General features: G+C 38.3%; 1 protein-coding gene across 1 annotated transcript in view; it reads right to left on the bottom strand.

The window, feature by feature from the left end:
- Nucleotides 1-3,319: 3,319 nt before the first annotated feature.
- The window catches only part of sdc2 (syndecan 2), a 45,353-nt gene continuing 36,129 nt past the window's right edge, over nt 3,320-12,543 (bottom strand). The window contains exons 2-5 of the mRNA XM_058047658.1: nt 11,778-11,892; nt 10,702-10,874; nt 8,516-8,645; nt 3,320-5,099 (exon numbers count right to left, since the gene is read on the bottom strand). Coding sequence (XP_057903641.1) covers nt 4,936-5,099; nt 8,516-8,645; nt 10,702-10,874; nt 11,778-11,892 — 582 coding nt within the window. The 3' untranslated portion in view covers nt 3,320-4,935. The remainder of the gene's footprint in view (nt 5,100-8,515; nt 8,646-10,701; nt 10,875-11,777; nt 11,893-12,543) is intronic.

Raw genomic sequence — 12,543 nt, 5'->3', positions numbered from 1 at the left:
TAACCTAGCATGTTTTTGGAATGTGGGAGGAAACCGGAGTACCCAAAGAAAACCCACGCATGCACGGGGAGAACATGCAAACTCCACACAGAGGGTGGAATTGAACCCAGGTCTCCTAGCTGTGAGGTCTGCGCGCTAACCACTCGACCGTATATATTTGTATATAACATTAATATATATAAATTTACTTATTTGGGCTGCACAGCGGTCAAGTGTTTAGCGCGCAGACCTCACAGCTCAGAGACCCCAGTTCAATCCCACCCTCGGCCATCTCTCTGTGGAGTTTGCATGTTCTTCCCGTGCATGCGTGGGTTTTCTCCGGGTATTAGTTTATTTAGCCATGTTTATGCTTGCAAAAAACACTAAACTCATCACACAGTAACTTAACACTCCAAAGGTGCACCTAAAAATATACAAAGAAGTACCAATATGAGTTTTGATGTTTCCCATTCTGCATTGTGTCTGAGCCAATTAACCTAGCATGTTTTTTGGTATGTGGGAGGAAACCGGAGTAATGTAAACTCCACACAGAGATGGCCGAGGGTGGAATTGAACCCTGGTTTCCCTAGCTGTGAGGTCTGTGCGCTAACCACTCGACCACCGTGCAGCCCCTTGAATCTAAAAGTTCATTATTAAAATCCAACAATGAAATAGTCCATATATAAAACCTCAGTTTATAAATCAACTGTATAACCTTGTGGAGCCTTGCATTAATATAAACAAAGCATTTGAATTCTGCTTGCACTTTGACACCAAATGCAGACTTGGGAGGACAAACACATGCGACCCCATGCGCTCGGAGAGTCACGTTGGGGAAATGTGTTCCTAGCCTCAGCAAAACGCCGCTTTTCCTATTGGTTCACTGCTCTACCACCCACTGCATATGGACCTCATCCCAATAGGGGATCTTGTACAGTATTTGCTTCTGGGCAAATATCACATCACCATGTTGGATCATACTGGCCTGATTCCTTTGAAAAGACAAGAAAAGATGAGTGTTCATGTAAAATAACATGAGAAAAAATTGCATGCATGTGAGCTTTGCCATGTATAGCGGTGCATCTCTTCTATTGTTATATATAAATATATAAAAAAACAGCACACAATATAGATATTGTCCATTAGTGAGACAGTATAGAAGTCAGATGGGTATTGTGCACAATAAATAACATATTTGTTTCAATAAAAACATTTACGAATAAGAATAACATACGAGTGCTATCACCATGGAGTGTTTCACGTCATAGCCGTGAGTAAGTGCACTACTTAAAGAAAAATAAACCTGCTGCCCCACTGTGAGCGATTAGTCGGTATTTCAGCCCTGCCCGATCGCTCTCATTCCTCCCGTGGCTCCACTTAACAGCGTGCAACCCGATGCGAGATTAATCCCTAACGTTTTCCCTAATCTCCATCATAACAGGGTGAGATTAGGACACTAAATGATAGGCTGGAGCGCACAAAGATTACTCATCTGCATGTCGCTTCCTGATTAGAAGTCATGTTAAGAATTAATGGCAGAAAAAAAGCTTTAACCCCCCCCCCCCACTATCAAGAAGGTGTACAGGTAAATGTAAAGTAAAAGTAACCTTAAATGTTCAGAAGTGTTACTTCCTGTTCTGTGCTTTTATTTTGTAGTGTGTGTTTCCTGTTGTGGCAGTGAATCGCAGCTGTCTGCAATTAGTCATCAGTGGGTTTATAAAGCCCAGCAGAGTCATTCAGACTTTGCTGGTTCATTGTTACTCATGTTAGGGGGGTGTTGTGTAGCCAGACTGTCACCTGCTTTATTAGAGCCCTCTAGACACGAAATAACACCCCTATAGTCACATTTATACTCATATTACCTGATATAGTAATTAGGTAAAATAATATATTTAAGACATAACACATAACACAGACTCATATGTTAGCAGTAAGTTCCTTGTTGTTTTATTTCCTGTTCTGGATGGTTACTTCCTGTGGTGATTATTGTTTCGTCAATGCAACATTACTGACTGATTACGTGTATGTTTCAAATCAATTTTTAGCATTTTTATCTGAAATATATTTGGTTAGAGCGCTGGACTGTACTTCGACAAGGAGGACAGGCTTTCGATAAATTGGAAGTGAAAGTTATGCTTGTGTGTTTAAAACTGAATGGATTTGGATGAAATTTTCTACAATATTTTTGGAAGGATTTTTTTAATGTTTTCAGCATTTGTGCATGGAACTCCAGAAAAAAGGGTCAGAGAAATTGGTAAAAAAAAAAAAAAAAAAAAAGCAAAAATGCGACAAAGCACAGTAAAATGTTGGGAGAAAGACTACCAGAAGCGACCCAGCATGTCTTGCGGGTTTTTGGCCTGGGTATTGTGTGTGGATATTTGTTTACATGTAACAGATAGGTTAGTTATTGTACTGCAAGTCATGTGGCCGGCTACATTTTCCATGTTAAAGGAAAGAAATGTGAAAAGAAATCAAGATGCTTAACCCCAAAAAGTTCTTAAGTTATTAAAACTAAGGTAAATATATTTGGTTAGAGCGCTGGACTGTACTTCGACATGGAGGACAGGCTCTCGATCAATTGGAAGTGAAACTTATGCTTGTGTGTTAGAGCACTAGACTGTACTTCGACATGGAGGGCAGTCTCTCAATAAATTGGAAGTGAAAGTTATGCTTGTGTGTTCAAAACAATTTGAATCGTTCAGAATGGATTTGGATGAAATTTTTCTCCAATATTTTTTAAAGGATTCTTTAACGTTTTCGGCATTTGTGCATGTAACTCCAGAAAAAAAGGGCCAGAGAAATTGGTAAAAAAAAAAAATAAAAGCAAAACCCCAAAAAGTTCTTAAGTTATTAAAATAAGAGAAATATATTTGGTTAGAGCGTTGGACTGTACTTTGACAAGGAGGACGGGTTCTCTATAAATTGGAAGTGAAAGTTATGCTTGTGTGTTTGAATTTGAATTGTTCTGAATGGATTTGGATGAAATTTTGTACAATATTTTTGGAAGGATTCTTTAACATTTTTGGCATTTGTGCCGAAAAAAAGGACCAGAAAAAAGGTCAGAGAAATTCGTATAAAAATAAAAGTAAAAGCTTTTTTTTTTTTTTCAAGCAAAAACGCGACAAAACACAGTAAAATGTTGTGAGAAAGACCAGAAGTAGTAAACTACAGGACAACTTTCCAACATGTTCGACAAAATATCATAGACCAGATAATGGAATACTTTGGGATACTATGATCAGAATAAACTGGTCTCTGCGCGCTAACCACTCGACCACCGTGCATCCTGTGAAATGTGCCTAGCCAGGATTGAAGTACAAAACAAAGTTGACACAAGCAATTGGATATTAGGCCACAATGTTTATTCAGTAGTGTTGTTTCAACTTATAGGTACAATACTGTCAGCTTCTGTAAGACTAAAAAAAATGGTACCATTACAGTCATCCATGCACACTGAATGTCGTTTCGACCCCTGTCACGCGCTCACCGTGAGCACAATCTTTCCCCCCGAAATGGTAGGCACTTTGAAGGTTTAAAACATTTGTGAATATACATTTATATATACCGTATTTATATATCTTTTCATATACTAATAAGCAAATGGACAGAAAAGGGGTAAAAAAAAAAAAAAAAAGGAAAAGAGAAAAAACAGAAGTGGCCATGGAGTTAGGAATACTGTGAGTCTTTGGGTTTAATCCACACAGTTCATAGTACCTTTAAGGTCCTACAGGACGAGAAATGACTGCACTGAAGGGACACACATAGTAAAAAACTGTGTACTTGACCTACTTCACACTTTTGTACAGCGGGGGGGGAAAGGCAATTTGACAGAGATGTCAAATTTAAATTTGATTAATTCCAAAGTGAGCATGTAAAAAAAAAAAGGAAACTAGGTATCCATAGGGGTTTTGTTGTGTTATGTTGTGTTGTGTAGCGCTGCAATGTCGCCCGGTGTGTTTGTGTCCGAGCGGCCTTTCACTGAAGCACGTCTTTGGGGCCCAAAAGCATCAACAACATGGGCAAAATAAAAGCAGGAAGTAGGGCAGGCCATTGACGGCTTAACTGGCCACGCTCCAATATGACTTCCAAAAGAAGGGGGGCGTGAGGGTAAACGGAGAGAGGAAAAGGGGAGGCCCGGTTAGGGTGAAGGGATGCGAGTTTGCAAACACATTGAAGGGGGGGTTATGTGAGCCAAAAAATAAAAAAAAAGCACCCCTCACCGCCCAAAAAATGTTTTTTTTTTTTGGAGCCTTGACACAATTTCCTAAGTATGAAGATTAAATACTGCCAAGAAAAAAAAAATCAAATAAACATGATGTTTTGCTCGCTTTTGTCTCAAAATGGATGTTAGAGCAAAAAAACAAAAAAAAAAAACAAAAAAAAACATTGCAACCCAAAAGGAGAAAAAATATACATGGACTATTAACAGCGTTAATATGAAGACAAAAAAAAAAGCTTCATCAAAACTACAAAGGCATTTTTTCAACAACAGAGAAAAGATAAATTAATGTAATACAACTTTAGAGCTCAACATCAGACATGCTAAGACAAATAAAATAAAAAAAACAAAACAAGAAAGTAGAATTGCGATAGTATAATTCAATTATTTCCATTTTTGATTTTTTTTTTGTTTTTTTTGTCCTTACAAACAAAAAAAAAACACTGCTACCGTTAAAAGTAGTCAGCGGATGCAATTAATGTTCATACCTTGTCGGTTATTTTTTTTTTTATCCTTTCATATAATACACTGACACCATAAAATGCGGAAAGCTTGTATTTTAAAAACAGAAAAAGGGGGTGGGACAAAAAAAAAAGAGCTTAATAATACACTATGCTATTTTTCCTTAAATCAACTTTTTTTGTTGTATTTCATGTTCTCTGCTGCTGCCAAGGGTTGAACCCGCGGCAGCCTTGCGTGACTTTTTCGGCGTTGTTATGGCGGTTGGGGCGGAGCTTCTATGCGTAAAATTCCTTGGTTGGCGCCTTCTGATAGGCTGCGCCGGAAGGTTTCCTTTCGCCAAGGTCGTAGCTGCCCTCGTCCTTCTTCCGCATGCGGTAAACCAAGAGCAGGATGAGGAAGATGGCGAACAAGAATCCAATCACGCCGCCAGCTATAACGGCTGAGAAACACAGAAAGAGAATGTTAGCGTTCAAATTTAGCTAACTTAAAAGTCGATTAATCGAATTTTGATTAATCGATTGGTTAGGTCCTAGACCATCAAGGCCACTTTAATATTTTGAAAAAACTTATTATTAGTATCAACTTTGTTCTTTTTTTCCCAAATATTTCAACTTTTTTCTGAAATAACCTTGTAAATTTTCTTCTCATAATATTATGACTTTATTCCCATATTATAACTTTTTAGAACCTAAATTTCATTAAAAAATATACAACTTTTAGTTTCTCATAAATAATTACTTATATTCTTATAATATTTAAATTCTATGCTAACTAAAATCGCATTATTTTCCTCATAGTGTTCCATGATATTTTTATTTTCTTCTCATAACATAGCTTTTTCCACAAAATAATATATTTTAAAAAATGACAACGTTATTCACTGTTTTGTTCATTTTTGTAAATTTTTTTCTCTTAATATTTTGACTTTATTCTTGTAAAATTGCTGCTGATTTTTCCTTTTTTTAAATAAAATTATAGAATGTATTTGAATGTGCCATGAGTCAATAAAAAACGTTGGATACTTTGGACACCCCTGCCCTAGAATATGAATATATGAATATATAAGAAATTAAAAAATTAAATTAAGAAATTAAATTAAGAAATTAAAGAATTCAACTCACATATTTACGTTTATTTAATCATAAAAACAGTAATCAAATACAAAATAATTGTTGATTAATTACACTAATTAATCAATTAATTAATCTCAATTCATCAATGAATTTCATATTCTAGACTTGGGGCCTCAAACCTTGGCGCTCAAGCTCATTCCGAGTTCAGTGCTGACTCTTGCTTGCCCAATTAAACACTCGCTTGCCTCAAAATGCCTCTGTGGCCCACACTTACACAAACGTTTGTCAAGCAAAAAACAGGTTTGAAACCCCTGACCTGCATTTTTCATCCACTGCACACATTTTGCCAGTTTCCGTGACACCGGAGCATAATCAAGCCTTCAGTCTCCGTGAACCTCTAAAAAAAATCCTTAAGCTGTGGTGATGTGCTGTGCTGTGATAGGTCGGCTTTTAGTACACTATTTGCTCTCTTCATACGACTCACTCAGAGGGCGGACGGGCCACCTCGGCGAAGACCTCCTGTTCTGATTTTGGATCCACCGCCCGTCATGTATTGATCACTTCTAGCTATAATAACCGTTTTTTCTTTTGCAATCCTTAGATTTTTCATGTTGCCGGGGGCGGACTGAGAGTCTTAGCCATGTTGCCCCTTTTGGTGTAACCGTAAATAGAATCCACCCAGACCTCATTAAGGAATGTCCAACCCTGACCGTGACTAATGACCCTAACATTCCAGAATTAAGTTAATTTCACAAGATCCTTTGCAGCGTTGTAATATGTTGCAGATCTGCTCCTGTTTCCATATATTGACTACCCACTCAGCTGTCTGCTGTGGAAAAAACCTGACAAGTGCTCTCCTGCCGAGTTTCAAGGGGAAGAACCACAACGTACTGTCAGAGACTTCATCAAAAACGTTGACCATGATAAATAATGGAATGTCACGTATGAAGATGTACTTTAGGTTTGCAATTTGCATTTTCATAAAAAAAACAAAACAACACACAGGCAATGAAATGAGCGAGATATGAGGCAAGCTGTCGATGCGAAGCTGAGCTCATCAACATGGGCTGGCTAAAACAACAAAGCCGAAGCGAGGTGCCAATCAACCGTTCAACTCAGACATGCAGGGGAGACAGACGGGATCAGACGGAGCATGGTATTCGTGTTCTCAAACAAGACAGCAGGCGCTTGAAAACACCTACGACGGTGTGAACTCTACACGGTCCCAAGGAGGAAGACAGACAGAGTTTATTAAAAGCATTTCTTCTGAGAAGTGGATCAGGTGGGAGACTTAAAGGGAAAGACTACCACAGGATCCACAGGATTCAGCACTCTGGCAGTAGCATGCTGGGAGACCACAATGGAAAAACTTTAAATCTTTAAAGTTGGGAGGCCATTTCTAGTATTTGTAGTACAAATCACCGGCAAGTACTGCAGAAAATAGTGAAACGCTGAACAGTTGAATATTTGCATTCAAAGGTCTAGGGAAGGTCAGACCAAGTTCACCTCTAAAAGTTAGCGCAATGTAAAATTTCATAGTCGGTACACCATGGACAGATTCCTGTTTTGTCGATTTTATTCCAATGCCATGCTGTGCGACTTAAAATATCGAACCTACGGAGATGCAAGAGTAGAAATCTGGATTATTTATGAAAAAAAACGAGCTAAGGTCAGACCAAGTCCTCTAAAAGTTGTTAGCTCATTGTGAAATTTCATAGACGGTACACCATGGACAGATTCCTATTGCAGTTGGAGCGCATGTGAAAGTCGAGAGGACCAACTTGAAGGGAAGATGACAGGTAACTTGAGGTACTCCTAGCTCTGTTTGGCCTTGGTTTACTTTGTTGTCATACAGAGAATAAGGAAGCATTTCTAGTATTTGTACTACAAATCATGAAATTGAAATCGTGAAATTTCATAGACGGTACACTATGGACAGATTCCTGTTGCAGTTGGAGCACATATGAAAGTCGAGAGGACCGACTTGAAGGAGAAGATGACAGGTAACTTGAGGTACTCCTAGCTCTTTTAGGCCTTGGTTTACTTTGTTGTCATACAGAGAATAAGGAAGCATTTCTAGTATTTGTACTACAAATCACCGGCAAGTTCTGCAGAAAGTAGTGAAACACTGAACACTTGGATATTTGGTTTCAAAGGTCTAGGGAAGGTCAGACCAAGTTCACCTCTAAAAGTTGTTAGCTCATCGTGAAATTTCATAGTCGGTACACCATGGACAGATTCCTGAGCACATGTGAAAGTCGAGAGGACCGACTTGAAGGGGAAGATGACAGGTAACTTGAGGTACTCCTAGCTCCGGTTGGCCTTGGCTCACTTTGTTGTCATACAGAGAATAAGGAAGCTGGGGGGGGGGGGTTAGGCAGCTGGGAAGGTGTGACGTCGCCTGACAGACATGTGATAACTCAATAGTGTCTAATGGTGGAATTCAATTTCGACCAATGCAAGGGCTAGTGGTTCTTTTAGAGATGGGACACTACGGACAGATTCTGTGTGTAGCTCTGTTCTAAGAACGGTGTATTTGGGCAGTCTAATGGTGGAATTCAATTTCGACCAATGCAAGGGGAAGTGGTTCTTTTAGAGATGGGACACTACGGACAGATTCTGTGTGTAGCTCTGTTCTAAGAACGGTGCAGTTCTTGCTGCTGTTTTACGCATGCTTACACGGTGAAAAGCGTATTACAAATGTTCTGCATATCAACCGTTTTTACATAAGGTTTTAACATAAGGTTTTTACATAATCTGTTGCCATACTAATGCCACATACCTGCCAACACCTCCGTCCTTTGGAAGAGGTTTTCAGTGCGGACCTCGATGGGCTCCTGGGGCGAGCCGGGGGCACTAGTTGTACTGGTCATCTGGTTCCTTTGCATCTCCTCTGTAACCGTCACTGGAGCCTGGATTGGAAAAGATATGGTTTTGTTTACAAAACTGGACACCAGTTTCACATGATTCGATAACGATGAACAACTCCATTTCTGTCTCCTTTCTTCCTCTTGTAGGATACATGCTGAATACTAAGATCTACAGCATAGTCCATAAATTCCTCACTGATACAATAGCCGAATGTTTAGCCCAATAAAGCCAACCCTTCCCAGGCTGGCTGAGGAATAAACTGTGATGGATCCTCGTTTGCCCGTAGTGGATTAGCACACCTACCGAAGTAGGTAAGAGGAACAGTTGCATCTGGAATGGTTCCAGGTTGGAGTTAGGGTTATCCCATGCTTTTGTGTCAGAGACAGCAGGTAGGCCTTGATTAGTGAAGCCTTGACAGCTAATCCCAAACAGATGTAGGATGATGCACTGTCGTATTAAGAGCACGGCACACGAGCGAGATGCAGGACGGTAGCAGGTCACATGATGTGCTAGAGAACCTTTTTTTTGTCAGAGACACACTAAAAAAGCAACAAAGTCATTGAAGTTAGACATTGAAACAGGTTACTACCTTGACATAGCGTGATTTATGAATATAGTTTATAAACTGAATACTCCTGTGCTAATCTATTTACCGTATTTTCCACACTATAAGGGCTTTTTTATTTGCTCAAAAATCAGTGCGTCTTACAGTGCACAGTGTGTACAGTGCGTGTACACAGTCCAAAATCTGTCAACTTTGGTAAGTGCGGCACTTGATTGACTGTCGGATCATTTCGATAAATGAGCGATAAACCAATCAGAGAACACGACATAATACGTACAATTTGGAGTGAGGTTACGATGGATGAATGGATTGTAGATGCTTGGGCTAAGATTAGATTAGATTCAATTTTATTGTTATTGCTCATGTCACTTGCTCACAGGGCAACAAAATGCAGTTAGCATCCCACCAGAAGTGCAATTTTATGAATACCTTAGTAGTAAGTAAATGTAGAAATAGAATAGAGCTGTAAATGGACAGGTATATGTACAAACTATACCAGGCTGTGACTATAATACAGTGAATATATATACAGGGATATAAATGACTATAATACGGCTATTGCAAATTATACAGATTATAAACAGTATGCACATTATGGATGTGACAAAATCTAATAACAGTAATATGTACAGTATTGCAATGAAGTGACTATGATACAGTGTGGATATATATACAGGGATATAAGTGACTATAGTATGGCTATTGCAGATTATATAAATTATAAACAGTATGATCTATGAATGCAACAAGATATAACAGTAATATGTACAATAGTGCAATGAAGTAGTATCCGCTAGTAAGGTATCTGCTTTAACTGTTGTCCGAGCTTTTCTTATAGATTTGTCGGGGAAGATGGATTAAAAAAAAAATATGGTGAGTGATGAATAAAGTTGAACTAAACTCACTGTTTTCTTTTTGGACACTGTGTAGCGCTAGGGGGTTCGATAACTGTTTTATTAGTGAGTTCATTTTTTTGTGCTTCTTCGGCGCTTAAATTGTATGTTTCTACGGTAATACAGTGCGCCTTATTGTATGGGTTGCATATAGAAATAACCCCCCCCCTAATTGAGACTGCACTTTATAATCTGATGTGCTTTATGGTGTGGAAAATATGGTATTTATCATATAGGGCAAAACTGTGTGATCCATACATTTTCCACTCATGCCAATGTAACATATCCCACGCAGGTTTTACTTAAAGTGCTTACATTGAAGCGCATTGATTGACAACAATGATTAATTCATTCTAAATAGCAGCTATTCGGGTGTGTGGGTGAGTGAGTGAACATTGTGATGTTACCATGAGAACTGTGCTGCTTGCTGAAAGGGGGGGGGGGGGGGTTCTGACTACGCTATTACTTCTACTGATTGTTGACCATTTCATATAATTTAGTGACTCTTTCACTATTGAGTTTTTATTTGTGAAAATTCCTTGTGATGATATCGATGTTTAGATTCTGAGGCCCAGTTGTCTTCTATTACGGCATCGTTATAATAAAATGACTTTTCTACATGGTACGTTGTCACCTCACCTCTGTTCTGAATGGTTTCTTCGGTGTGACGTCTCTGGCCTTTTCTCTGACCGTAGCTGTGTCCACTCTGGGTGTGAAATCTTTGGTGGAGTCCTTGGTGGGTTCTGCTGCTTTGGGTGCGATGTAAACCATACTGACAGTCACAGTTTCCTCAGCGACCTCTTCCCCTCCACCTTGGGGGAAACGGCGACATAAACGAGACAATATGAGGCGTAACAAACCGATGTATTTAAACCTTCGGTACATTGGTATGCATTGCTTGTTTATTTAGCTTTCTTGGACCACAAACCCAAACAGCAAATCTTGCAATAATTACTTGAAATAATGGTAATGGTTTTATTTCATTTGAACATGCATCAGGTTACAATTGAATGCATCACATAATCAGTTCACAGTTCCACATGTCCAAAAGGAGTAGGAAGAAGCAAAGCTTATTAAATCCTACCCCTCCATCTGGTACTTTTACAATCAGTAACTGTTACATTTGTTCACTTCCTGCTTTCCTAATATAGTTTAAGTTTTATTTTATTTATTTTTTCAAGTTTTTTTTTAAATTTTAAATTTTTATAAATCTTTTTATTTCATTTTTTATTTTTTTTTATTTTATTTTGGTCACATACCGAAGTAAGAGGTGATATGAGCATCCAATGACATAATGGGTACCATAGTAAGTGTCAATATAGTGATATATATAGCACATCATGACTGGTTCAAGACTCTTCATCCTTGTATTTAGCAAACATCAACTGCTTGTATTGTTTCTTGAATTGGCTCATCGTTGTGCATTGTTTGAGGTCCTTACTCAATCCATTCCATAGTTTGATTCCACATACTGAAATGCTATGGCTTTTTAACGTAGTCCTAGCATATAAGTGTTTCAAATGTAGTTCTTTCCTAATAATATGATGGTATATCCTGTTTTCTGGTAACTGTTTTCGTACGTCCCTGTTTTGTAAATTTTTGTCTGAAATGTTTGACCAAATTTAGTTTGGATTTTCATGATTTTGTATGATTAAAATTTGCCTCGGCAAACGCAATGGCATTTAGTTGACCCTGCATGCAATCACCAGTCTTACCTGAGCCAGACCCTGAGTTAAAGTCATCGTCATCTTCGGGGTAGTAACCTCCTGAGCCTGTGTCATCCAGGTACAAGTCGTCAGCCTGGGAGGAGGGTTTTGCTGCCTCTACTATCTGCAGAACAAAGAGATAAAAGCTATTGAGAATTATGGAATCTGCATCATTTTTTTGTTGAATAGAAGTGAAGACCTTGACGATTTTATTCCAATGCCATGCTGTGCGACTTAAAATATCGAACCTATGGAGAAGCAAGAGTAGAAATCTGGATTATTTAAGTAATTTGTCAATGCTTGCATGTAGTTTGACTAAATAATTCATCCTCTGGCAATAAAAACAAACATGATGAAATTATTTTTTTCTTTTTTAATTTAAAAAAAATATTAATAATTTAAAAAAGATATTATTAAATTTAAAAATATTATTAATATTTTTATTATTTTTATTATTTTTCTTTTTTTTCGATGTTTGGCTTGTCCAAATTTAATACAAATTGAATATGATTTTAAACGTTAATTCATACTAACACAAACCAAGCAGTGATTACCGTCGACAACTGTGAGAGGGTGCTCTGGGCTTGTGACAGTATGTTGCTCCTACCATTCTGTAACATGAAAATTAGATTGGGAACTCGGTGAACTTAGGCTGGAGAGGTTACTGTTGGACTCACTGACTTGTTATGATAATTTAGTCTTTGCAGCCTCTCAGGTATGTTCTTTATGGTATTGACTGGCTGAGTAACTGTTAGCGTGTCATGCTAACAAACCG

The sequence above is a fragment of the Doryrhamphus excisus genome, chromosome 14, assembly GCF_030265055.1.
Source record: "Doryrhamphus excisus isolate RoL2022-K1 chromosome 14, RoL_Dexc_1.0, whole genome shotgun sequence".
Lineage (NCBI taxonomy): Eukaryota > Metazoa > Chordata > Actinopteri > Syngnathiformes > Syngnathidae > Doryrhamphus > Doryrhamphus excisus.
The sequence above is the reverse complement of the archived record's forward strand: the minus strand, read 5'-3'. Positions and strand labels throughout refer to the sequence as shown.